This window comes from Macrotis lagotis, chromosome 4 (assembly GCF_037893015.1).
Source record: "Macrotis lagotis isolate mMagLag1 chromosome 4, bilby.v1.9.chrom.fasta, whole genome shotgun sequence".
NCBI lineage: Eukaryota > Metazoa > Chordata > Mammalia > Peramelemorphia > Peramelidae > Macrotis > Macrotis lagotis.
This window is the reverse complement of record NC_133661.1, coordinates 149,231,354-149,258,541: the sequence shown is the minus strand read 5'-3', so window position 1 is coordinate 149,258,541 and position 27,188 is coordinate 149,231,354. Positions and strand designations below refer to the sequence as shown.

Genomic DNA, 27,188 nt, shown 5'->3' with positions numbered 1-27,188 from the left:
ATTATCATTATTATTCCCATTTTGCAGGTGAGGAAATGGAGAAAGATAGAAACTAAATGACTTGCCCAGGGTCACATAGTCAGTGCCTGTCAGGGTTTGAACTCAGATTTTCCTGACTTCAGGTCCAATGACACTGTATCTTTTTGACTACCCAGCAGTCACAACAGTAAGATGAGTCATTTCTTGGGACTTAAACATTAAGACTGACATGATCCTGATGTTAAGATTTTTTAGGTTAAATAAAGTTTTAATGATGATTGATTTCGACTTTGAATATTTTTATGTAATTTTCAACTATGGTATTTCAGATTAAATATTTCTTTCTTTTAGAGTCTGATGATGAATATTTTGATGCTGAAGATGGAGCACAACAGATTGGTAGAAGTATTAAAGGATCTGAGATAAGTAAAGTCACAGAACCTCCAAATGAAGAGCTCATCGATCTTCAGCTCAAATTTGAAATTAAAGAGGTACCTATTAATCTTTTACCTTAGAAACATTTGCATGGAAGTTATTATCCATTCAGATTATCCATCCAAACTGCCTGATATTAGACTCCTTTTTTGCTATAGGAAGGAAATGTAAGCTCAAATATGTTTAATCCTTCCGTTCCAAATTATGAAAATGAAGTATTCGATTTTGCAATGTGGTTTTAACTTCTATCAACTTTTACTTTACTGCCCTACCTACTGTCTTAGGTAATTTTGGAACTTACTAAACAACAGGAAAAAGAAGATACAATTCTTGCGTTTAATGTGATACAGCTGGGAACAGAAGCTACTATTAGACCATTTGACATGGTTATAGTATCTTATTTGAAGAAAATAAGCTTGGATTATCATGAAATTCAAGGTAATAATTATAAAAACCATAAGAGTGAATTGTTTTATGTTGCTTAAATAGACTTCATTTTACCTTTAAGCCTTGGAAAATTAATTGTTCTAGCATTTTTGCTAGATTAAATATAGACAAATGTTGAATCTTAGACCATCTTTTTTTTGTTTTTGTTTCAATTGAAACTAAATATCATCTTCAGATTAGGAAGAAAATAACTTTGTGATGTAAACCTTATTTAAGGATAATATAAACTTTGTATTTTTTAATTTATTTTAATTTTAATCTATTTTTACTTTTAATCTAAGATTAATGAACAACTTTTTGAGCCTGTTTTCTCAGGTAGAAAAGCATCTTTCTAACTGGATCCTGCTTCCCTAACCACTCTGCTTGGTTACAAGAGGGCTTAGATACACCCTCTGAAAATATGAAATTTATTAATTTTTGCTTTACTTGCTTTTGTCTAGTGGCAGCCTTAGGGACATTTAATGTGGGCTGAGTTATGTACTGCAAAAACCAGAAAGTCAAAGGGAAAAGATATTCAGGTTTACTTTTCCCTGGCTTTGGGGAGGCTAGGTGGTGCAGTGGATAAAACACTGGCCCTGAAGTCAGGAGTACCTGGGTTCAAATCTGGTCTCAAACACTTAATAATTACCTAGCTGTGTGGCCTTGGGCAAGCCACTTAACCCCATTTGCCTTGCAAAAACCTAAAAAAAAAAGAATATCTTAGGTGACTTAAAATAAGTTAAAACAATTGTTACTAATTTCAAATGTAACAGTCATAAAGCCAATCAGATTTCTAAGGGTGACATGAATTTCACTATTTTTCCCCTGGCTTTGCTACATCTGGTTGGAATCCCTGGATAGGAGCAAGGATCCCTCTGGGATGAGAAAGATGAAGGCAAATAGTTTGTCCCCAAACCAAGATCCAAACAGGCTCTTGGTTTTACTGAGCAGAATTACCATGGGGTCAGAAATTATAGAGCCACCAAGTAAGTCTGGATGAGAGCTGTGGAAGGGACAAATATATCAGTGGCCGTCTTCTCCTTCTTCCTCTGTCACTAGAGACTCACCAAAGTGCTAAGTGGTGACTCCTGCAGCAGCAGGGGCCCCTTTACATGGAGAGAGCTACTTCTGTCCCTTATAGACCTACCCAGGAGAGCTGCTGCTGACCTCTTTGTGGTATTCTTGAATACACCCAGCATGCTTTGTGTGGGTCTTTTCGAAGGGGCCATGGAGAATTCCCTAAGCCCACCTCCTTTCTATAGCTGATAAGCCAGGGCAATTTCTTAGGGTGACAGAGCATTATGTTTAAGGAGCAGCAGGGGAGCTGGTGTCATATCACTAAGTACTTGGAAAGAAGTTAGGTGTAGGAAGACATGGAAGACAGAGGCAGGTTATGAGGACTTAGAAAAACCAAACTAAGGATTTTATATTTATTCCTGGAGTGATGGAGAGCCATTGGTGTTAAGTGAAGAAGTTATATGTCACACTTGTAATTTAGGAAGATTTGACAACTGAGAGAGAGAGAGATGGATTAAGATGTAGAGAGACTAGAGACTATTGGAATAGGTCAGGCTTGAAGAGATGTGTTGTAGAAGAACAGGCATATGTGAGAGATATTATAAAGAATATGGTGCGGACTGTGTGTGTGTGTGTGTGTGTGTGTGTGTGTGTGTGTGTGTGAGAGAGAGAGAGAGAGAGAGAGAGATATTGATTGATTTTTGCGGAAAGATTGTAAGTTCTGTTTAGGACATAATGAGTTTAAGATGTCTATGGAAGAACATCCAGGTTAGAATGCCTAATAGGCAGGTGGAGACATGAGACAGTTATTATGAGAAAAGTTAGGACTTGACAGTAAAATCTGAGAGATTTCTTCATAGTGATAGTTAAAATCATGGGAACTGATGAGACTACCAAATGAAATAGTATAGAGCAGAAAAGGGCTCAGAACAGAGCCTTAGGGCATATCCCACAATTCAACAACAGAAACAGAGAAGGAGCAATCAGATGGTAGGAGAGCTAGGAGAGAGCAGTGTCAAAAAAACTTAGAAGAGACTGTCAAGAAAACAAGGTTATTTACAGTGTCTGGTTAGCAACAAGTTAAAAAAGGTGAGAAATTGGAAAAGATCATTAGATTTGGCAATTAAGAAGACATTGGTAACTTTAATGAAAGTAGTTTTGGTTGAATGATGAAGTAAAAAGGCAAACTGCAAAGAGTAAAGGAGAGAAAGGAAAGAAACTCTCAAAGAGTTTAACTACCGAAAGTAGAAGATAGAGAATGGTAGCTAGTGGGGATAGAAGTATTAAGGGGAGTTTTTTGAAGATGGTGGAGATGTGAAAATATTTGTTGGTAGTCAGGGAAACAACCAGGTATCTGAAAATGATTAGTGACAGTAAGGAAGATACAGGGGGAATCTGCAGATAAGACATGATGAATAGGATCACCTGAGCATAAAGAAGGATTTACATTGGCAAGAAGGACTGCCTCTTCTTGTGAAAAAGGATGTAGAAAGATAGTGTTAGAATGTGAGATGAGAAAAAGGGAAGAAGAAGGAGCTCTCTGGGAATGATTTCAACTTTTTTCAGATAAATATAGGTATGGTTATCACTTGAGAGAATACGGAGAGGAGAATTGCGGAAAGTTTGAGGAGGAATGAAAATATTTGGAAAAACTAATTTTGGGAATTGGATAGTGGATCACTTAGGGAGTTGTAAAAGGATTGCCTTACCAAAATGAGGGCTCAGTTTAGATTATGTAAGAAATCTGTAGTAGATGTGAAGCTTTTCTTAAGCTGTCAGTGAGGGAGGGAGGGAGGGAGGGAGGGAGAGAGAGAGAGAGAGAGAGAGAGAGAGAGAGATTTCAAATTTAAACCTTTAGAAGATTTTTTTGAAAGGAAAAGCTTATCCTAAAATTTTACCTCTAAACACAGTTAACTTTTCTCATTTTTCCAGGGACCAGAAAGAAACCACTTCATCTGATTAGTTCTTCTGACAAATATGGATTAGATCTTTTAAAAGTAGAATATATCAAGGTATGATTGTTTAACATGTTTATATCATATTTCAAGTATGTGTATAGGAAGGAGGAGAAAATGGGTTGCCACAAGACTTTGGAAAGGACATCATTAATTTTCATAATTGATTCTATATAAGGACACACACACACACACACACACACACACACACACACAAACACAGACTGGATGGATGGAGTAACTCCTGAAATATACTGACTTGCTCTTTCTGTTTTGTCGTCATAGATTTGCTTTTGCCTTTACCCTCCCATAGATTTTGCATTTGTGGGTGAACATTCTGTTGTCCATTTAGAGATAACTATAATTCTGTAGGTGAGAAAGTAGCCTTGAATGTTTGCTTCTTTGGTTACATTCTGTAAGACCCTTGAAGGGCATATCCTCCCAAGTTTGTTTGTTTTTTGCAAGGGAATCAGGATTAAATGACTTGCCCAAGGTAACACAGCTAGGTAATTATTAAAGTCATTTCTGTACTTACATCTTTGATCTTGATAAGGTAAGAACTCCTTCTGACTACTTATTTTCCATGTCTTTCTATAGCTTCTCCCTAGAGGATCCTCTGAATATCTTTCACTTTTAATATTTTGAGATTGCCAGTATAGCCTTTGAGTTGTCTAGCTATTCTCTCTCATTCTGTGTGTTCAGGACTGACTTACTTTTTTCTTGAATCACGCTTTTCCTTAGCAATATCCTTTCTGCCATTTGTAGTATAAATGTTACATTCAGTTTATAACAGTCTTCTTTATATTTGAATCACCAGTTATATTTTGTACACAACGTAGAAATAACTAGTATTAGCTCAAAGTTTGATTAAGAAGATTGTTTAAATTTGACTGTATTTCCTTTATTAAAAGTCTTAATTTCTCTTTTTAGGCTGACAAGAATGGACCTAGTTTTCAAACTACTTTTGAAAACACTGAGCAAACATTTAAGGTAAACTAAAATTATATTAAATGAAACCATCTTATTCAAGAGAGGTTATTATGCAAAGTTTTTTATTTGCATTTGTAAGAAAATTTATTTTTTCTTACATTGCATAAGATATAATTTAATTAAACTACAAGTTTAATATCTTAAATTGTATCCTAGAAAACTGAAATAATTCTTTTCTCAAAGATAGAAGGAATTTAAACCATGGAAAAATTTGGTGTGAAGAATACCAGACATTCCCAGGTATTGGATGGACAGAACTAGATATCATCCTATTAATCAACAATCATTTAATAAAATATGTCAGGCTCTGTGAAAATGAAAACATCTCTGTATTTATGGAATAGAGCATTATTTTTGGAGAGAGGACATGTACATATGCAAGTATTTGTGAAATATGTAAAAATAAATTCACATTAATTGAGTAGGGAAGTCACTTGCTGTTGGGAAAATCAGGAAGGGCTTGATGTTTATATAATATTTGAACTTTATTTGTTTTTGAATTTTTTTCAATTAGTAACCATTTCTTTTTTTCTATACCTTATTCTACCCTTTTAATCCTTTCTTTTTTTCCCTCCCACTCTCCTTTCTCCAATTGGAAAAAAAATACAGATGCATATATGCATAGTTAACAAAATAAATCCCCATATTTTCAGTGTCCAAAAATCTATATTTCATTCATCTCCTAATTGTCTAGAAGTAAATACTATGCATTAGCATTGGTTCTCTGGAATTGCATTGCGCTGCACTGATCTGAGTCCTTTGGTATTTCAAAAGTTTTCTTTAAAGTATTGTTATGGTTTTAATTATTTTCCTGCTTATTCTCACTTCACTCCAAGTCAGTTCATTCAAGGCTTTACAGATTTCTTTTGAATTATGCCCTTTCATCATTTCTTTTTTTTTTTGTTAAATTAAAAAAAAAAGCTTCACATTGCTACAATAATCATGTTGAAAAAGTAAACACAACAACCTCCCTGCTTCCCCCCAGCAAAGAAAAAGAAACCTTTAAGAAAATAAAGTGAGAGAAAAAAATAGAATTGTGCTTCATCCTGTATTCAGATCCCATCGGCTCTGTCTCTGTCTTTGGGATAGATAGCATTCCTTATCATAAGTCCATCAGAGAAACTGTTTTAGTATTTTTTATAACAGCTGCTATTACTAACTGTATTTCCCTCCATCCTATTCCTCCCCACTCACATTTACTCTATTCTTTCTCTCCTTTCACCTTGTCCCTCCTCAAAAGTGTGTTGTATCTGACTACCCTCACCCATGATCTTCCCTCTCTTCAATCACCGCCCCCCTCTACCCCCTTTCTCCCATACCTTTCCTCTCCTATTTTCCTCTAGGGTAAGATAGATTTCTATACCCTGTTGATGTTATTTGTATATTAATTGGATGTTTTTTCCTCTCTGAGCCATTTCTGATGAGAATAAGACTCCTTTATTCACCCTTACCTTCCCCCTTCCACTCCACTACAAAAGCTTTTTCTTGCCTCCTTTATGTGAAATAATTTATCCCATTCTACTTTTCTTTTCTTTTTCTCCAAATACATTCCTTTCTCTTCCATTGACTCCATCTTCTTAGTACATTTATACCTTCATATTTAGCTCTGTACTGTACCTTGTTTATATATGCTTCTTCTAAAAATGTGAAGGTTCATATAAGTTAATCAATATCATCTTCCCATACAGGAATACATGCATTCAACAGCATTAAAACCCTTATAATTTGCCCTTCCCATCCACCCTCTCTGTGCTTCACCTGAATCCTGTACTTGAAGATCAAACTATTTGTTCAGAACCGGTCATTTCAACAGCAAAGTTAGAAAGTCCCCTGTTTCATTGAAAGCCCATCTTTTTTCCCTGAAAGAGGATGTATACTTTTTTTAAAATTTTTATTAAAGATATTATTTGAGTTTTACAGTTTTCCCCCAATCTTGCTTCCCTCCCCCACCCCCACCCCACAGATAGCACTCTGCCAGTCTTTACTTCGTTTCCATGTTGTACCTCGATCCAAATTGGGTGTGATGAGAGAGAAATCATATCCTTAAAGAGAACAGAATTCTCAGAGGTAACCACATCAAACCATAAGACATCTGGGTTTTTTTTTTTCCGAATTAAAGGGAATAGTCCTTGTACTTTGTTCAAACTCCACAGCTCCTTATCTGGATACAGATGGTACTCTCCTTTGCAGACAGCCAAAAATTGTTCCCAATTGTTGTGCTGATGGAATGAGTGAGTCCTTTAAGGTTGAACATCACTCCCATGTTGCTGTTAGGGTGTACAGTGTTTTTCTGGTTCTGCTTATCTCACTCAGCACCAGTTCATGCAAATCCCTCCAGGTTTCCCTGAAATACCGTCCCTCCTGGTTTCTAATAGAACAATAGTATTCCATGACATATATATACATACATATATATATATATATATATATATATATATATATATATATATATATACACACCACAGTTTGCTAAACCATTCCCCAATTGAAGGACATTTACTGGATTTCCAATTCTTTGCCACCACAGACAGGGCTGCTATAAATATTTTTGTACAAGTAATGTTTTTACCCTTTTTCCTCATCTCTTCAGGGTATAGACCCAGTAGTGGTATTGCTGGGTCAAAGGGCATGCAAATTTTTGTTGCCCTTTGGGCATAGTTCCAAATAGCTCTCCAGAAGGGTTGGATGAGTTCACAGCTCCACCAACAGTGTAATAGTGTCCCAGATTTCCCACATCCCTTCCAACAATGATCATTATCCTTCCTGGTCATACTTGCCAATCTGAGAGGTGTGAGGTAGTATCTCAACGAAGCTTTAATTTGCATTTCTCTAATAATTAATGATTTAGAGCATTTTTTCATATGGCTATGGATTGCTTTGATCTCCTCATCTGTAAATTGCCTTTGCATATCCTTTGACCATTTGTCAATTGGGGAATGGCTTTTTGTTTTAAAAATATGACTCAGTTCTCTGTATATTTTAGAAATGAATCCTTTGTCAGAATCATTAGTTGTAAAGATTGTTTCCCAATTTACTACTTTTCTTTTGATTTAGATTACATTGGTTTTACCTGTGCAAAAACTTTTTAATTTAATGTAATTGAAATCATCTAATTGGTTTTTAGTGATGTTCTCCAACTCTTCCTTAGTCATAAACTGTTCCCCTTTCCATAGATCTGACAGGTAGACTAGTCCTTGATCTTCTAATTTGCTTATAGTATTGCTTTTTATGTCTGTGTCCTGTAACCATTTGGATCTTATCTTGGTAAAGGGTGTGAGGTGTTGGTCTAATCTAAGTTTCTTCCATACTAACTTCCAATTATCCCAGCAGTTTTTATCAAAGAGGGAGTTTTTATCCCAGTGGCCTGACTCTTTGGGTTTATCAAACAGCAGATTACTATAATCCTCTCCTGCTTTTACATCTAGTCTATTCCACTGGTCCACCACTCTATTTCTTAGCCAATACCAAACAGTTTTGATGACTGATGCTTTATAATATAATTTTAGATCTGGTAGTGCTAAGCCACTTTCATTTGCATTTTTTTTCATTAAGCTCCTGGCAATTCTTGACTTTTTATTTCTCCATATGAATTTACTTAAATTTTTTTCTAGCTCATTAAAGTAATTTTTTAGAATTTTGATTGGTAGGGCACTAAAGAGATAGTTTAGTTTTCGTAGAATTGTCATTTTTATTATATTAGCTCTACCCATCCATGAGCAGTTGATATTTGCCCAATTATTTAAATCTGATTCAATTTGTGTGAGAAGTGTTTTATAATTGTTTTCAAAAAGATTCTGAATCTGTCTTGGCAAATAGACTACCAAGTATTTTACACTGTCTGAGGTTACTTTGAATGGATTTTCTCTTTCTAGCTCTTCCTGCTGTTTCTTGCTAGTCATATATAGGAAAGTTGAGGATTTATGGGGGTTTATTTTATAACCTGCAACTTTGCTAAAATTGCTAATTGTTTCCAGTAGTTTTTTAGATGATTTCTTGGGATTCTCTAGGTAGACCATCATGTCATCTGCGAATAGTGAGAGTTTTGTCTTTTCCTTCCCAATTCTAATTCCTTTAATTTCTTTTTCTTCTCTAATTGCTGATGCTAACATTTCTAATACAATATTGAATCGTAGTGGTGATAATGGGCACCCTTCTTTAACCCCTGATCTTATTGGGAATGCCTCTAGCCTCTCCCCATTGAGAATAATGCTTGTTGATGGTTTCAGATAGATACTGCTCATTATTTTAAGGAACAGTCCATTTATTCCTACACTTTCTAGTGTTTTTAATAGGAATGGGTGCTGTATTTTGTCAAAAGCTTTTTCAGCATCTATTGATATGATCATATGGTTTCTGATAGGTTTGTTATTGATATAATTGAGTATACTAATAGTTTTCCTAATATTGAACTAACCCTGCATTCCTGGAATAAATCCTACTTGATCATAATGTATTATCCTAGTGATGACTTGTTGTGGTCATTTTGCTAAGATTTTATTTAGGATTTTTGCATCTATATTCATGAAGGAAATAGGTCTATAATTTTCTTTCTCTGTTTTAACTCTTCCTGCTTTAGGTAGCAGTACCATATTGGTTTCATAGAAAGAGTTAGGCAGAGTTCCATCTTTCCCTATTTTTCCAAAGAGTTTATATAGGATTGGAACCAATTGTTCCTTAAATGTTTGGTAGAATTCACTTGTGAATCCATCAGGCCCTGGAGATTTTTTTTTAGGGAGTTCACTAATGGCTTGTTGAATTTCTTTTTCTGAGATAGGGTTGTTCAGGTATTTAATCTCTTCTTCATTTAACCTGGGCAACTTATATTTTTGTAAATATTCATCCATTTCACTTAGATTATCAAATTTATTGGCATAAAGTTGGGCAAAATAGTTTCGAATTATTACTTTAATTTCCTCCTCATTGGTGGTGAGTTCACCTTTTTCATTTATAATACTAGCAATTTGGTTTTCTTCTTTTTTTTAATCAAATTGACCAGAGGTTTATCAATTTTATTGGTTTTTTCATAATACCAACTTTTGGTTTTATTTATTAATTCAATAGTTTTTTTGCTTTCAATTTTATTAATTTCTCCTTTAATTTTTAAAATTTCTAATTTGGTATTTGGGGATTTTTGATTTGTTCTTTCTCTAATTTTTTTTAGTTGCATGTTTAGTTCATTGATTTCCTCTTTCTCCAATTTATTCATATAAGCATTTAGAGCTATAATATATCCCCTGAGAGTTGTTTTGAATGAATCCCATAGGTTTTGGTATGTTGTTTCATTATTATCATTATCTAGGATAAAATGGTTAATTCTTTCTATAATTTATTTTTTGGTCCACTCATTTTTTAAGATGAGGTTATTCAGTTTCCAATTTGCTCTGGGTCTGTATCTCCTTGGCCCAGTATTTCATATGACTTTTATTGCATTGTGATCTGAAAGATGTATTCACTATTTCTGCCTTTCTGCAGTTGATCATTAGGTTTTTATGTCCTAGTACATGGTCAATTTTTGTATAAGTTCTATGTACTGCAGAGAAAAAGGTATATTCCTTTCTATCCCCATTCAGTTTCCTCCATAAGTCTACCATATCTAATTTTTCTAGCAATCTATTTACCTCCCTAATTTCTTTCTTGTTTGTTTTATGATTTGATTTATCTAGATCTGATAGTGGGTGGTTGAGGTCTCCTACTAGTTGAGTTTTGCTGTCTATGTCTTCCTGTAATTCTTTCAGCTTCTCCTCTAAGAATTTGGGTGCTGTCCCACTGGGTGCATATGTATTCAATATTGAAATGACTTTATTGTCTATGGTACCTTTTAGGAGGATAAAGTTTCCTTCCTTATCTCTTTTAACCTATTTTTGCTGCTGCTTTGTCTGAGATAAGGATTGCTACCCCTGCTTTTTTTACTTCAGCTGAAGCAAAATATATTTTGCTCCAACCTTTTACCTTTACTCTATATGTATCTCTCTGCTTCAAATGAGTTTCTTGTAAGCAGCATATTGTAGGATTTTGGTTTTTAATCCACTCTGCTATTTGCTTACGTTTTAAGGGAGAGTTCATCCCATTCACATTTAAGGTTATGATTACTAATTCTTTATTGCCCTCTGTGCTATCTTCCCTCTGTTTGTATTTTTCCCCCTTCCCCCCCCTTTTATCCATATTCCCCAGTATTTTGTTTTTGAATACCACCCCCTTCAGTGTGTTTGCTCTCCTATATCGCTCCCTCCCCTTTCTTTCCCCTTTCCCTGTTCCCTTCCCTTCCTTTTGTTATTTCTCTTTATTTCCTCCACTCCCCTTCCCTTTCTCTGTCCCCCCTCCCCTTTTCCCCTTTTACTTCTTGAGAGGTTGGATGTTTTATAAGTTAACTGAGTATGTGTAGGTTGACTTTAAGCCAAGTCTGATGAGAAGAAGATTCAGGTATTTCTCCTCTACTCCCTTCTTCCCCTCTATTACCATAGGTTTTTTGTACCTCTTTGTGTAATGAGATTTGTCCCATTCAATCCCCTCCTTCCTCCCGTCTCTTTCCTGTCCCCCTTTTTTTAGGGAGGTAGTGTATCTTTTTTTTAGATCATTCTATCTAAGTCATAGAAAATTCTGAGTGTCCCTTCTAGTTCAGTATATTCTGTTGAATAGAGTCCAAATTCCTGAGAGTTAGTAGAGTCTTTCTCCCCAGTGGAGTTAAAGCCAGTTACATCCCATTAGATATCAATCTCATGGATAGGTCATGGATGTCCATCATTTCTAGCTAGGTATATTCTCTCTGTTAGAGTTACATTTCTCAGGATTCTCAGGATTTATGAGAGTCTCTACCCCCCCCCCCCATGCTGGCATATAGCCAGTTTCAACTTGCTGTATTGCATTTTTTCCCTTTTACCTCACCCCCTTTTTTTTTTTTTTACCTTTTCATGTGTCTCTTGAACCTCCTGTTTGATATCCAAATTTTCTGTTTAGCTCTGGACTTTTCATCAGAAATTTTTGGAATTCTTCCACTTCGTTAAATGTCCATCTTTTTCCCTGGAAGAGAAGGGTCAGCTTTGCAGGGAAGTAGATTTTTGGCTGTATTCCAAGCTCCCGTGCTCTTCGAAATATCTCGTTCCAGGCCCTTCGATCCCTTAAAGTTGATGCAGCCAGGTCCTGCGTGATCCTTACTGTGGCTCCTTGATATTTAAATTGTTTCTTTCTGGCTGCTTGCAGGATTTTCTCTTTTATCTGATAGTTCTGGAGTTTGGCCACAACATTCCTGGTGTTTTCCTTTTAGGACCTTTTTCTGGTGGGGATCGACGTACTCTTTCAATAACTACTTTGCCCTCCGATTCCATGATGTCAGGGCAGTTTTCCATCACTAGATCCTGTAATATTAAGTCCAGGCTTTTTTTCTCTTCAATGTTTTCAGGAAGTCCTATAATTTTCAGGTTGCCCCTCCTCGATCTATTCTCGAGGTCAGGTATTTCACGTTTGCTTCTATTTTTTTCTATTTTTTTGATTTTGTTTAACTGACTTGCTGTCTCGTGGAGTCATTAGTTTCTGTAGACTCCATAATTTTTTTGGGGAGGGTTTCTTCATTAACCTTTTCCAATTGGTCGATTCTACTTTTGAAATAGCTTTCCATTTGACCAATTGAGGTTTTGAGAGAATTAATTTCTTTTTTGCATTTGCTCATTTGAGGATCTGAGAGAATTATTCTCGTTTTGCAAGGTATTAATTGTCTCCCCCCAAATTTCCAGTTGATTTTTAAACTCCTTCCTTATTTCTTCAAGGAAGTCTTTCTGTGCTGGAGACCAGATTGTATTCTCCTCAGAGGTTCCAGGTCTCTCTGGGTTGGGGTCTTTCACTTCCAGGAACTTTTCTATGGATCCACCTTCCTGCTGACCCTTCTTCATTATGCTAAGACCTTGAGTTGGGTGGGGCTGGTTCTCCTGTTCTTGGGATCTCTAAAGGCTTTACTGAGTGCAGTTTCTCTGGCTGGCCAGTACGAGGTGCTGGTTGCCCTCTCTGGGGTGTCTGTGACCTTGGTTGGGAGGTCTTCTCCCTTTGCCTGAGGGAGGGAATTGGAGCTTATTGAATTCTTTTTTTTTTTCAATCAATGGTGGGCTTTACCCTGGCCTGAGGTAATTCCTCAGCTGGGCTGGTTCTTCTGCTCACACACCTGGGCCTGAGGCAGAAATAATTTGCATTTGTTTGAGAAGAGACCTCAGTGTAATGGAGGCGTGGACTCAGAGTTTCTCAGACCTGAGGAGCCCAGGGATGGTGTCCACAGCTGTCCTGCACCAGACCTCTCCCCGCGGCCCCTTCCCCAAGCTCCAGGGGAACAGCCCCAACACCAGCCCCTCTGCTTCCCCGTGGACCCAAGCCCCCTTTGTCCAGCCCCACCGCTGATCCAGCATGTCCGGCTCTCGGGCCCTCAGACTCCCAGTTCCGATTCAGCTGTTGGTCTGGCTGATATTTCCTGGGAGCTCAGACTCACCTGCCAGTACTCAGCCAAGGCTGCTGCGGGAGATGAATCCTGAGGTAGATTTTCCCCTCCTGGCTTTTCTTTCTGGGTTTCCTGGTTCGGATTTCTTTTAAGAGGTTTGTTTCATGTGATAGATGGGGAAGAGATCAGGAGACTTTAGAACTGTGCCTTTCTTCTCTCTGCCATCTTCGGATGTTCACTTTTGCTGAGTAGTTAATTCTTAGTTTTAATCCAAACTTTTTTGCCTTCTGGAATATCATATTCCAAGTCCTAGAAGCCCTTAATATAGAAACTGCTAAATCCCATGTAATCCTGACTGTGCATCATGATATTTGAATTGATTCTTTCTGGCAGCTTGTAATATTTTCTTCTTGATTTAGGAGTTCTGGAATTTGAATCTAAAATTCCATGTAGTTTTCCTTTTGGGATCTCTTTCAAGAGGTGATTGATGAATTCCATCAACTTCTATTTTTGCCTTCTGCTGTATTATTTCTTGAAAAATGAAGTCTAGCCTCTTTTCCTGGTCATGACTTTCAGGTAGCCCAGTAATTTTTAAGTTATTTCTTCTGGATCTGTTTTCTAGATCAGTTACTTTTTCCACTGAGATATTTCACATTTTCTTCTAGTTTTTCATTCATTTGGTTTTGCTTTATTGTTTCTCTGTTCTCATAACGTTATCTGCTTCCCTTAGCTCCAGTCTATATTTGAAGGAATTATTTTCTTCAGAATTTTTATATCACCTTTTCCATTCCAATCCTACTTTTTAAGAAAATTTGAACTGGTTTTTCCATTTGACCTAAACTGAATTTTAACTTATTATTTTCCTTCTACATTTTTTTTTTTGTATTTCCTTCACCAAACTGCTGATGTGGTTTTCATGATTTTCCCTTATTGCTCTCATTTCTTGTTCTCATTTTTCCCCTACCTCCTTTACTTGATTTTCAAAATCTTCAATAGCATGACATCAATTCATATTTTTCTTGGAGACTTTGGATACAGAAAATTTGACTTTGCTATCTATGAGTATGTATTTTGATCCTCCATAGGACCAAAGTAATTACCTGTATTCAGATTTTGTTTTTTTGTTGTTTGTTCATTTCCCCAGCCTGTGCTTTGATTTTAATTCTTTGTTAAGGTGAGGGTCTGCTTCCAGGCTGGAGGACTCACTGTCCCAAATTTTAGAGGATTTTTGCAGCTGTTTTCAGGGACCTTAATTCCTCCAAGTTCTTATAAGAGGCTCTGACTGCCTGTGTTCTGGTTTGTAGATGACCTCTAGCACTCCCCTCTGTCCTGGAGTTGTGAGGAGGGTCCCTGCTCTGCTATGACAGTAAATCAACTTTTCCAACCTGGATCTGAGTGTGGACAAAGCAACATAGTCCTGCCATAGAAACAGCAGAGATCTCTGCAGTCTTCCCCCATCCCCTTATCCATCTGTGGGCAAAGTGCTTTGGAAGCAGCTGCTAGGTACTCTCCAGGTCTGTTCCTAGTCCCCATGCCCAAGTCTGCATCCTAAGCTCTGCACTCAGTCTGGAGTAGCAGAGTTTTCCTGCTTACCTTCTAAGTTGTCCTTGGCAAACCCTGGGCTGAGAGGTCTAGAAACCACTCCTGCTGCAATGGACCTAGGTGCTCCCAATAGGCACAATCCTGGATGGCTGGAGCCAGTTTGGCCCAGCTGTGATGGGGACCCTTTCTAATCCTGGTGTAACAGACCTTTTCTGAGGATCTTCTAAGTTGTCTTGGACTGGAAAATTGTTTTGCTCAATCTTTCTGTGGGTTCTGCCAATCAAGAATTTGGTTACTGTCATTTAAAGGGTTAGAGCAATCTGGTGGGGAACTTGTGGAATTTCCTGCCTCCATTCTGCTATCTTGGTTCTGCCTCCCCCCTCATCATTTCTCATAGCAAAATATTTCACTATATTCATATACCATATTCAATAATTTACTAATTCCTGAGTAGTTTCCCTTTAATTTCCAGTTCTTCTGTATTAAAAAGATCTATCTATTTTTATTAATTTTGGTCCTTTTCTTCTTTCTTTAATCTCTTTGGAATATATATACATACATATATCTGGACCATTTAACTCTACCAATAATAGTACATTAATGACCTATTTTTCCTCACAACAGCATTTGCCATGTTTTTCCTCATCTTTGTTTGCCAAATGGAAAGCTGTGAAATGTAACTTTAGAGTTGTTTTAATTTATAGTTCTTTATTTATTAGAGATTTTGAGTAATTTTTCATATCTTTTTGACAGCTTGGATGTTTTCTATTGCAAACTGCCTATTCTTATCCTTTGTTCTTTATATCATTTGTGGCAAGACTTATATTGTGAGATTGGGATTACTAACAGAAAAGAATTAAAAAACTGTTGGGTAAAGAAACTTTTCAGGTCTGTAATCTTCTGATTTCTAGTTGAAGACTTTTGTTATCATTTGAAAAAGAAAGTTCAAATTGTACTTATATAATTATATCCCCTTGTTCTGTGGAGATGAATAGAGTACTTCCCTTTTCATACTGAAAGGTAAATTTTCTTTTTCTTTTTTCTCCTTAAAGGTGGCCTTTTCATCATTAAGTCTTTTACTGCAAACACAAGCCCTTCTCTCTTCTATTAATTACCTATCCACTATTGTCCCATCAGAGGGCCAGACTGTTGCTGAGACAGAGTCACAACTTCATAGTGAAAAGCAACTGAAAAATATTACTCTGAAGAAAGGTATGATAAGGGTGATAATTAAAGTTATTTCCTGAATTTGACTTTCTTCCTAGACCTCTAATATACTTTTCCAATGTTTAAAGATAGAGTTTATTATTATAGATATTGAAAGAATTTGATAGTATTCTAATAAAATTATGGTTCAACATTTTGTGTTCTAGAGAAGAATTAATGCTTTTGACTGAACTAATATGTCTGCTTCATTTATAAATATGTATCTTAAGGATTAACAAAAAAATCACTTTCAATATTGTCTTCTTACTAGGATATTGGATTATGAAAGTGAAATGAATGTTAAAGAATGAAAAGTCAGTTACTTTATGTTTACTTATTAACCTGTAATTAGACTTGAAAAAGAAAAAAAAAGATCACCTTAAATTTTTTTTTTAGTTTAATTAAAAAATCCAAACATTTTGGATCATTAATAAAGTCATTCAGAAATATATATATTTTTTATTTTCAGTGACTGTACCCTCCAAAGATAATGACATTTTTAATTTCAAGCTGTTTGCAAAGTTGAATGCTTTCTGCATCACTGTGTGTGATGAAAAACACAATATTGCTGAAATAAAGATTCAAGGTAAAAATTTCAACTGAATTCAGTATTTGTGAAGGGACACTTATTTTTTCAGTGGCAGTATAAATGTATAATTTATTTTTCAGGTCTTGATTCTTCCCTTTCTCTTCAATCAAAAAAACAGTCACTTTTTGCACGACTAGAGAATATAATTGTCACAGATGTTGATCCTACTACAATTCATAAGCAGGTATATAAACTTAAATAAATATTTAATATTTTTATGATCAAAATAAGTATTTTTCTTGTTAATAGATGATGTGAATTGAGTCCTTTACCTGTATGATGAGGAGCATCCTCTCTGACCCTTACTTTCCACATCCTTGGAAAATGGAAGTAGTAGAGGTAGTACTTTTACTGATTACTTTTAAGTGTAGTGAAGAAAGCACTTTAAAAAGCATAAATGAGTTTTTATCAAATATTTTATTTTTTGTTAATAAAAGATTTTATTTATTTTGAATTTTACAATTTTCCGCAATCTTGCTTCCCTCCTCCCTTCCCCCACAGAAGGCAGTCTATTAGTCTTTACCTTGTTTCCATGGTATATATTGATCTAAGTTGAATGTGATGGAGAGAGAAATCATATCCTTAAGGAAGAAAAATCAAGTATAAGAAGTAGAAAAATTACATAATAAGATAACAGGTTTTTTTTAAAATTATAATAGTCTTTGGTCTTTGTTCAAACTCCACAATTCTTTCTCTGGTTACAGATGATAAGTCTCCATTGCAGATAGCCCAAACTTGTGCTTGATTGTTGCACTGATGGAATGAGCAAGTCTATTAAGGTTGATCATCACCTCCATGTTGCTCTTAGGGTGTATGATGTTCTTCTGGTTCTGCTCATCTTGCCCCAGCATCAGTTCATGTAAATTCTTCCAGACTTCCCTGAATTCCTATCCCTCCTGGTTTCTAATAGAACAGTAGTGTTCCATGACATACATATACCACAGTTTATTAAGCCATTCCCCAATTGATGGACATTCACTCAATTTCCAATTCTTTGCCACCACAAACAGGGCTCCTATGAATATTTCTGTACAGGTGATATTTTTACCCTTTTTCATAATCTCTTCAGGGTATAGAGCCAGTTATGGTATTGCTGGATCAAAGGATATGTACTAAATGTGAGTTTTTGATGATAATCAAAATAAAGTCCTGTAAAAATGCAGTTATTTTGTTTATGTTTTGATTACTAGAATGGGATCATAGTTGAAAGGGAGGGTTTGCAGACATCTTCTAGTTCAACTTCCTTATTTCATAGATGTAGAAATTGAGATCCAAAAGTGACTGATAGAACCACATGGGTAGCTGCAACAAGTGGCTGTCAGCACTGAGAATTTCTGGCTCCGCATGTGGTTCCCTCTAGCATGGACACAATTAGATGCAGAGCTAATGAAACAAGTATTTATTAAGCATCTACTTATGCCAAGCACTGGAGATGGGAGACTTACAAAAAATCAATTAATTTGTACTCACTGGAACTTTATTTCTGACTTAGACCCTGTCCTGTAATCATTGCTTCTTCTCCATATTCAAATAAACTGGCTCCTGGGAATCAGGTCAACTGGTCAAGAACTACTTACTACTGTTTGAATTAAGGACACACATATGTCACAACTACCTTGATGCTGTCTCTAAAGGAAGGGCAATAAAAACAGTCCATAAATGCTACAAAGGATGAACATTGCCCAGGACCCACTTGCCAGGACTGTGTAGCCCAGCTACCTCTGCCTACCTCATTTGACACCACTGTTAGCTATTTTTGAATCTCAGACTTTTTTGCTATTTGTAAAATATCTGTAACCATTCTTCCAGTAATATGACGTAGCCTTCCTTTTGCCTGATAACATAAGTTATGGGCAGAAATACTCTTCTCCTCAACTGTCCTGTGGTCCTAGCACAATGAAAAACCTCCCAGAATAACCTACAGGGCATTGTAAATGGAATCCCTTGAGTTCTGTTCTACCTCCTCACTTGTTTGTACTCTTCTCTATTGACATCATGTGGCAACAGGTTATATTATAAAATTATGGAAAGTTCCAAGGTAATTAACTTTGGAATCAAGCTGCCTCTGTAAAATGGTAACAGTAATGTGTAATGTCTTTTTTTTTCAGGCTGTCTCAATAATGGGCAATGAAGTGTTCCGCTTTAATTTAGATTTGTATCCTGATGCTACTGAAGGAGATGCTTATGCTGATATGTCTAAAGTGGATGGTGTAGTATCACTAAATGTGGGATGTATTCAGATAGTCTATCTTCATAAATTCCTCATGTCACTCCTGGTAATATTCCTATTTATATCTTTCATTTTTAAGTTAGCAGTGTTTGCATACTCAAACACTGAAAATTCTAGATTCTTGGAGATTTTGTGGTAGATGCATTCCATATACTGATAGTATTTATGTTTTAATATTTTGCTAATTCCTATGTTTTATGTAGCTGAATTCTCTAAGTCCTTTAGTCATTTGGTTTATGATTGGTAAACTCCACTTAAAACCTAGAGAAGTAAAGGTTGTTGATTCAGACAGTGTTAAGGCAATTTGTTTTTGGCCTGTTCCATGACCACAGACTTCTGCCTTTGTCAGGAGTCTCATAGCTAAGGTGCCATCATTAAGTGGAAACACAAGTTTAGAAAAAAATTGTTTCTTGAGTATTTTATAAACTAAAAACAGCTTTGTGCTTGTAACAAAGTATCATCTGAAAACTATTTGGCATTCTTATTTATGTTCTTTATTTGAATAGAATTTCTTGAACAATTTTCACATGGCCAAAGAAGCACTGAGTTCTGCCACTGCCCAGGCTGCGGAAAAAGCTGCCACAAGCGTGAAAGATCTTGCCCAAAGGAGTTTTCGTGTTTCTTTCAGTATTGACTTGAAAGCACCTGTTATAGTCATTCCACAGTCTTCCATTTCCTCTAATGCAGTGGTGATTGATCTTGGATTGATCAGAATACAAAACAAGTTTAGTCAGGTGTCTGGTGAAGACTGCTTGCTCCCTCCAATAATTGACAAAATGGTTGTACAACTAACAGAACTTAAACTTTCTAGGTATGTTCTTTTAGTGTTGATTTATTTCTGTTTTTTACCAATGCCTTTCACAAAATTTCATTATACCAGCTTACTACATTGGAACTTGTTTTAATTTAAATTATATGTATAAAACTACATTTGATAAGACCCTATCCAGGGATCTTTACTAAAATATCAAGTTGAGGTCTTTATGCAATAATTTTACTGTGTGAATCCTGAAGAAGCTTTTTAAGCTCCATTTTAATTCATAAGAATTATAATTATGAAAAATATAAAATAAAGAATATATTAGTTCAGTTACACTGGGGGAAATTCATAAACTTGGATGAAATTCATTATTTAGATATTTAATATTATTTAATAAATCAATGAAAAATATTTAGTAAGCACTTAACTATAAATAAAGTACTGAATAAAGACTGAGTATACAAACACAAAAGTAAAAAGTCCATTTTCTTAAGGAATTTTCCTTCTAAGAGGAGCAGACAATGCCCAGAGGGGAGTGGTGGCTAGGGCTGGGTAATGATTTTAATCTTTTGCTTGGAGTTTAGAAGGAAATCTTGGTGAGGCTGCTCAAGGATTGGATAAAATAGAGTCAAGATATAAAAGAGAAAGTAAGGGGATCAGTTAATATAGAAATAATATTCCCTTTCTTCACTCTCTACCCTTACATTTGTAACTGTGATTATAGTTTGAAAGGAAACTTAGTATTAATTAAATATTACTAATAATAGCTGGTATTTGCATAATGGTTACATATGTAGTGAATGGAGCCATATAGAGAAGCTTTCTGTGCTCTTTCTAGAAACAGTGATAGTATGTTGTTTTGATGATGGTTCCCAGAGCAAGAGGTATGGGAAGTCGCAGAGGAGGGGCTGTTGAGATGGGGAGGATGCAGGATGTTTGACAAGAAGACAACCAGGATAGGTGACTAGATGGAATATGAAGGTATATGTTCTGATCTGCATGAGGCTAGTTATTGTTGACAATAATCAGGCTCATGTCTCTATTGGTTTTTTAAAATTCTATTATTTTGATCATTTCTAATCATTTCTCTAATGAAAATTACCTTATTACTTATTTCCTTTTAAGAATTTCTTAATAGAGTTTTGAAAGTCCTAAAATTGCTGCATATTTCAGGTCAAAATGTTAAACATTTTTTAGAATGATGATTTTAATTTTTCTTTAGTGTAAGTAGCCACTGGACAGAAGTTTTGTGTTCTGGTCTTGGCTCCTTCATCGTTAAATTATTGATTTTCAATTTTCTTACCTGCAAAATAAGGATAATTCTTAGGCCATGTACTCCTGAGGATTTTTTTTTTGTGTGTGTGTGTGTGTGCAGAGTTCTTTGGGAAAAAAAAAAAGCTTTATAAATGTGAATTATTAATATTAATGAAATGTCATAATTAGCCAATATCAGTTTCATTTTGAATATTTATTTTCATTAGAACGGTGATTCAGCCAGGTGGCTCTCATCCTGATATTCAACTGCTTCACCCTATTAATTTGAATATTTTGGTGAATCGAAATTTAGCTGCAGCTTGGTATCACAAAATTCCTATAATGGAAATTACAGGGCATCTTGATTCAATGAATGTAAGTATTATATATATATGTATGTATTTGTATATATTTTCACGTTTCTAGAATATGGAGAGTTGTTGGTTATAGTTATGAATACAAAGAACATTTCTTTCATTGACTTGTAAAAATCGTAGAAACTACATTTGGCAGATTGTCCAAAGATAGAATTCCTTAGATTTTTGATTAAGGCTAAATTTTTAAATATTTCTTCTTGTTTTTTAGAAATATGTTTTATCAGACATACACATGCAAGCATGTGTGCACACACACATATGGAGAATTAAGGCAATCTGAGTAGTAAAAGAAAAGCAATGTTTTAACAGAGTTGGATAGGTATTTGTAGTACACTTGAATGTAATTATTTAGATGTTGGAGTTTTATCTATTTAAACAAGTTGAACCTGTTTGTTTTAAAGTTAGCTTAATGTTTTTATGATTATTCTTCTAGTAGTAGGGGTAAAATAATTGAGTTAATGTATTTTATGTTGTTTTTTTTTTATGTTCATACCAGCCTTAAATAAAATTTTAATATGGAACAACGTGTGATACTTGAACCTGAGTTAATATGATTTACTTAATGCTATGATGACCTTATTCTGTGATCTAGATTAATACAGAACTAATGAATTCTTTAATGTAGATTTATTATATATGTGTATATGTATGTATATATGTATATATATATATATATATATATATATATATATATATATTTTCCATATATTTATTCACTACACTTCTGAAAGTATTATTACCTTACAGATTGGCCTAAATCAGGATGATTTGAGTCTTCTGTTTAGAGTATTAGAAGAAAATCTTGGGGGGGCTGCTGAAGGACCAGAAAAATTCGAGCCAAGAATACAAGAGAAAAGTAAGGGACCAATTAATATAGAAATAATATTCCCCTTCTCCATCCCTTCACCCCCTTATTCATATCTGATTATAACAATATTCCTGTTTATTTCTTTATTGAAAGGAAGCTTGGTATAATTAGTTGGTATTTACATAAAACCTAAAAGTTTGCAAAGTGTTTTATGTTTATTATCTCTTTCAATTTTCACAACAACCCTATGAAATAGATATTATTATTATTATTATTATTATTATTATTATCCCATTTTACCTATGAAGAAATTAAGGCTCAGATTAAATTGTCTGACATAAAATGCTAACGTAAATTATCCTAAGGAGAAGTCTGTTACTCTACTAATTAATTATATCATACTTAACTCTCAAGGAAAGCTTATCAGTTAAGGTGTTCAGATAGAAAACTTGACTCAACCATGAGGCAACTGTATGATCTTGAATCTGGGGCACTTTAGATGTCATTTTTAATCTCTGTACAATGAGAAAAGTAATATCTACTAGCCTGTCTCATTGAATTTTGAGAGGTTCAAATATGTAGCAAAGGATTTTATGGACTGTGAAATTAAATACAAATATTAGTTGTAGTTGTTCCACATTTAAAGGTAATGTTGTCAGAAACTTAATTTTCAAATGGAAGCTGTTAATTTTACTAATTATAAATGCAGTGTCAAGAGGAATTATTCACCAGAGAAGACAAATTATAGCTGAATCTACTGACAAAAAAGTGAGAGATATGAGAAGGAAAAGCCTTATGATGATTTAAAGCTAGAGAATATTAAATCTTAAGGTAGTCATTCAGAAGCAGGACTGTTCTGCCCTCCTTCAGAGACTGTTGCCTTATCTTCTTTCTTCACCTTCAATTTTGACTTTAACTTATCTTCCATCTAGTTGCAATGAGCAACAGACTTTGAATCTGCTAAACCACATTGGAGGGGAGAGAAAGAGAAAGAGTTTTGTGTGTGTGTGTGTGTGTGTGTGTGTGTGTGTGTATGTTTTTCTAACCCTAACTCAGCCCAATCAGAGAAGCAAAAAATGAGAACCATAGAAAGAAGTATGGCACAAAGGCCAGGGTTAGTAGCTTTACTCAGTCTGAAAGGAAAAAGATTGAAATCCATGTGGGGCCAGTTAGGTTTGTTCCTCTGGATACTACTAAGTGTAAGAATTAGGTCTACTGAAAAATTGTCTAAAGTGAAAAGTGGTTGAGGAAAGCTTTTCATTACCCACCTTAAGAGGGGGAAATACAAAGAAAAAAAAAAGATTGAAACTCAAAATATTTCAAGAGGGGAAAAAAAATTTAATTAAAAATCTAGCACACAGACAGATATAAACCAACAGGGGAGCTTCCAAGAAAGAAGAATGAATGCTAAATCCTCAGAAAGATTTCAAGACTCTCTATAAGCATTACAAATATAAAAGAAATTGAACCAAAGCCTGATAAAAAATAAATGAAAAAATGTAGCAATTTTAGAAGTGAAAAATTGTATTGACAAACACATTCTATGACCAATCAAATGAAAAACCTTCAAATATAATTGAAAGGAAATTCCATTAATAAGTCTATTTTTACTCACTAGGAATCACAGAAGGGAATAGGAAATATATCCTTTCAGTCCCCTCCCCAAATAGAAGAGGAGCTCATTAGGCAACTCAGAAAAACAAAGTAATAACCTGTAAAATTGAACCTGATTGTCAGTAGAGAAGATGAATTTGCAACAAAAGAATTAAAGGCATTCCTACAAAAAGAAAAAAAAAAGCATAGCAGAATATTCCAATTGCAAAAAAAAAGGTTAAAAAAAGAACTCACAAGAGATAAAAAATAATGAAATAGCCTACATAATCCTTTTTTAGAAGAAACTGATATAGAGAATAAAACAATAGCAACAGGACTAGAAAAAGCTAGGAGGGATCATCAGGTGATTTTTTTTTTTAGGTTTTTGCAAGGCAAATGGCTTTAAGTGCCTTGCCTGAGGCAATTTTTTTTAAACCAAGTGTACAAGAAGATAAAAGTGAAATTGACATTTAAAGATATGGAAATGAAGGAGGGAGAAATAGAACTGAAGTGCCATGGATTAAACTCCACAATATGCTTGGGTGAATCACTGTATTTTGTGAAACAAAATTGCAAAATTGGAGGATACATAAATGCGGGAAAGAAGAGGTGGGCAGAAATTGATTTATTAAGTCTATGGGTGAATAACAAAGGAAAGATAATTTATTTAGTCTTGATAGGCTTTAGGAAAATGGAAACTTGGAAGAAAGGAAGCATTGAAATGACAATGAAATGGAGGAACTTCAATGGGAATAGCATTAGGGATTTTACTAAGGAGCATTTACAAGGGAGAAGAGGTGGGAATTGAGATCTTGCTAAGAGTTTAATCAGAGAATAATTGGTGCACTAGGAAATCAGTTTATCTAAGAGAGAAAGAGCCTCCATGGACAATATGTAGCCTCAGGAGAAAGAAAATCAGAGCTCTGGAAAGAAAACTAGCTTTATGAAGAAGAATGGAAGAAGATCTAGAATTGAGAATTCATGGCAGTTAGGAAGGGGAATGATTATGGGATGGGCAGGGCATACATTTGGGACATGGTAAAGTCTACTATTGGCTAATGGTTTTTATATTATTTCCCTCATGAATCCAGTTTTTAAGAGTTTTACACAGCAGAAAAACAAAAGGGAAGATGGAACAAGATCTGCATAGAAATTGGTTATAAAAGGGAGTTTAGAATTTACATTTCAGAAGCATTAAATCCTCAATTCAGGTTTAAGAAGAAATAAATGTGGATATAGAATATTGGTCAAAAGATAAATGTTCCTAAAAAAAAAAGGGGCAGCTAGGTGGCATAGTGGATAAAGCACGGGCCCTGGAGTCAGGAATACCTGGGTTCAAATCCAGTCTCAGACACTTAATAATTACCTAGCTGTATGGCCTTGGGCAAGCCACTTAACCCGGTTTGCCTTGCAAAAACCTAAAAAAAGAAAAAAAAAGAAAAATGTTCAGAAAAGATGAATTGATGAGAGAAATTATTCAGAAAACAAGGAAATCCTGAGAAAGATGAAGAAAGGATTTAAAAAAAATTAACAAAGGAAGTTGGGAGGAGATAATTAGAACTAATCATTTGACAAGAGCTGGAAAGGAGAATAGATAATTAGATAAACGAAATAAATAAAAACAATGAGACTTAGGAAATGAATTTCCAAAGAGGAGGGAAGAGGGTTGGTGAGGGGTGAGAGCATATGGGAATATGGTGGCATTAAAGTAGTTGAAACAAAAGTAATAGAGACCAAGTTATGACTTAAAAGAGAATGGTGAACAAAAAAGTAGTTACTCTTTTTAAAAAGCAATTTTTAGGGGTACATAAAACTCACTCTCACATGTTTGCATGTGAAAGCAAAGATAAAGAGAATCAAACAGAAAATGTAAGAATTTTCGGTGAATTATGCTACCAGACAAAGTAAAAATAAAAATGTGCAGTATAAGTAGTGATAAGCAAGGGAATTGCATTGTCATTAAGGAAATAATATACAAAGAGTCAGTATGGATGTCATTTAATTTTATATGTCTCAAAAAACCCTAGCATCTAAATTTATTAAAGAAAGTCAACTGAATTTCAGAAAAACATAATAACATAATAAGGGGCTTTAAATGTTTCTCTGAAACATCTGTTAGATAAATATAACAAAAAAATTACACGAAAGCAGAAAATATAGAACAAATTTTTGTGGAATTTAGAGGAAAAAGTTTTATGGAATCTTCTGAAAGAATATTCATTTTTCTTAGTATCACATGATACTTATTTAAAAATATACCATGTATTAGATCACATTTAAATTGCTAATAAATGTAGAAAAACAGTACTGTACACATCCCTTGTAGTGTATAATTCTATAAAAATAATATTTCATTCATTCAGTATTCACAAATAAAATAATAGATGTAATAGGAGATTTAATAATGAAATTATATAATAAATGAATTAAAGAACAAATAGAAACAATTATTTTACTGTCAGTAGTAATGATGAGACACTATACTAAGATTTCTGCTAAAGCAATACTCAGAGCAAAATTATATTCCTAGGAATCAATGCTAGCAAAATGGGGTATATATTAACTGAATATATTTTAAAAATTTAGTAAGTCAATAAATCAAAAATATGTGCAGAAGAAGGAACCATGAAATTTAGATGAGAAATGAATAAGTTGGAAATGAAAAAAAAGATTATGGAATTGATTAATAGAAGTTAATACTTTTTGAAGACTATAAATATTGAGAAATTTTATCCTGTTTAATTCAAAAAAATTTAAAAAGTACCATGTTAAGATTAGAAGAAATAAAAAATATTAGAACCTATTGTACAAATATATATGATCAAAACTTGGATCACCTACAAATATAAAATGCCCAAAATAGCAAAACACTCATAAAATAGAGATTTTATTCTAGTTTCAGAAAGGGAAGTACAATTATAAAAGAACTACCAAAAGGGGGAAAACAAACAAAATCTCGCTCTTTTTTTGTTTTTTGTGGATTCACAGAAGAATTCTATTAAACTTTTGAGGAAAAATTAATATTGATATTAATTAATAAAATAATATTTGGTATAGATATTAATTTTTCCAAAAATTGAGATTCTGCTATTTAGAGAACAATAAAATATTGAGTTTTGAACTATGAATTATATCACAGAGTCATTTGCTAGTATTAATAAGTATCTATTAGAAAATTTTGATTAGCTTCCTGACTAAATTTTTACAGCAGTTTATTTAGCAAATTATTATGACAGGGATGCAGGGATGGTTCAAGATTAGGGAAATGATCAACATAATTAAATAAAAAAACTACAACAAAATATCCCAATCTGCAGTTGTTTCATTAGAGGAATAGAAAGTCTTTCACAAAGTAGCATTCATGATAAAACACTTCCAAATATGTATATGTGTGTGTGTGTGTGTGTGTGTGTGTGTGTGTGTGTGTGTGTGTGTGTATATGTGTGTGTGTGTGTGTGTGTGTGTGTGTATATGTGTATGTATATATATATATATATATATATATATATATATATAGAGAGAGAGAGAGAGAGAGAGAGAGAGAGGAGAGAACATTAGTTTAATATGAATTTATTTAGGATGATAGATTGTCACTATATCTCTGTATATCT

The 27,188-nt window shown here is 34.5% G+C and overlaps 1 protein-coding gene across 2 annotated transcripts in view; it reads left to right on the top strand.

Annotated features, from left to right (window-relative positions):
• The window catches only part of VPS13C (vacuolar protein sorting 13 homolog C), a 206,026-nt gene that overhangs the window by 76,863 nt on the left and 101,975 nt on the right, over positions 1-27,188 (top strand). For both annotated transcript variants that reach the window (XM_074234293.1, XM_074234294.1), the window contains exons 25-35: positions 331-470; positions 699-852; positions 3,790-3,869; positions 4,743-4,802; positions 15,813-15,972; positions 16,436-16,552; positions 16,636-16,739; positions 18,664-18,831; positions 19,292-19,596; positions 21,027-21,174; positions 21,924-22,032. In XM_074234293.1, coding sequence (XP_074090394.1) covers positions 331-470; positions 699-852; positions 3,790-3,869; positions 4,743-4,802; positions 15,813-15,972; positions 16,436-16,552; positions 16,636-16,739; positions 18,664-18,831; positions 19,292-19,596; positions 21,027-21,174; positions 21,924-22,032 — 1,545 coding nt within the window. The remainder of the gene's footprint in view (positions 1-330; positions 471-698; positions 853-3,789; positions 3,870-4,742; positions 4,803-15,812; positions 15,973-16,435; positions 16,553-16,635; positions 16,740-18,663; positions 18,832-19,291; positions 19,597-21,026; positions 21,175-21,923; positions 22,033-27,188) is intronic.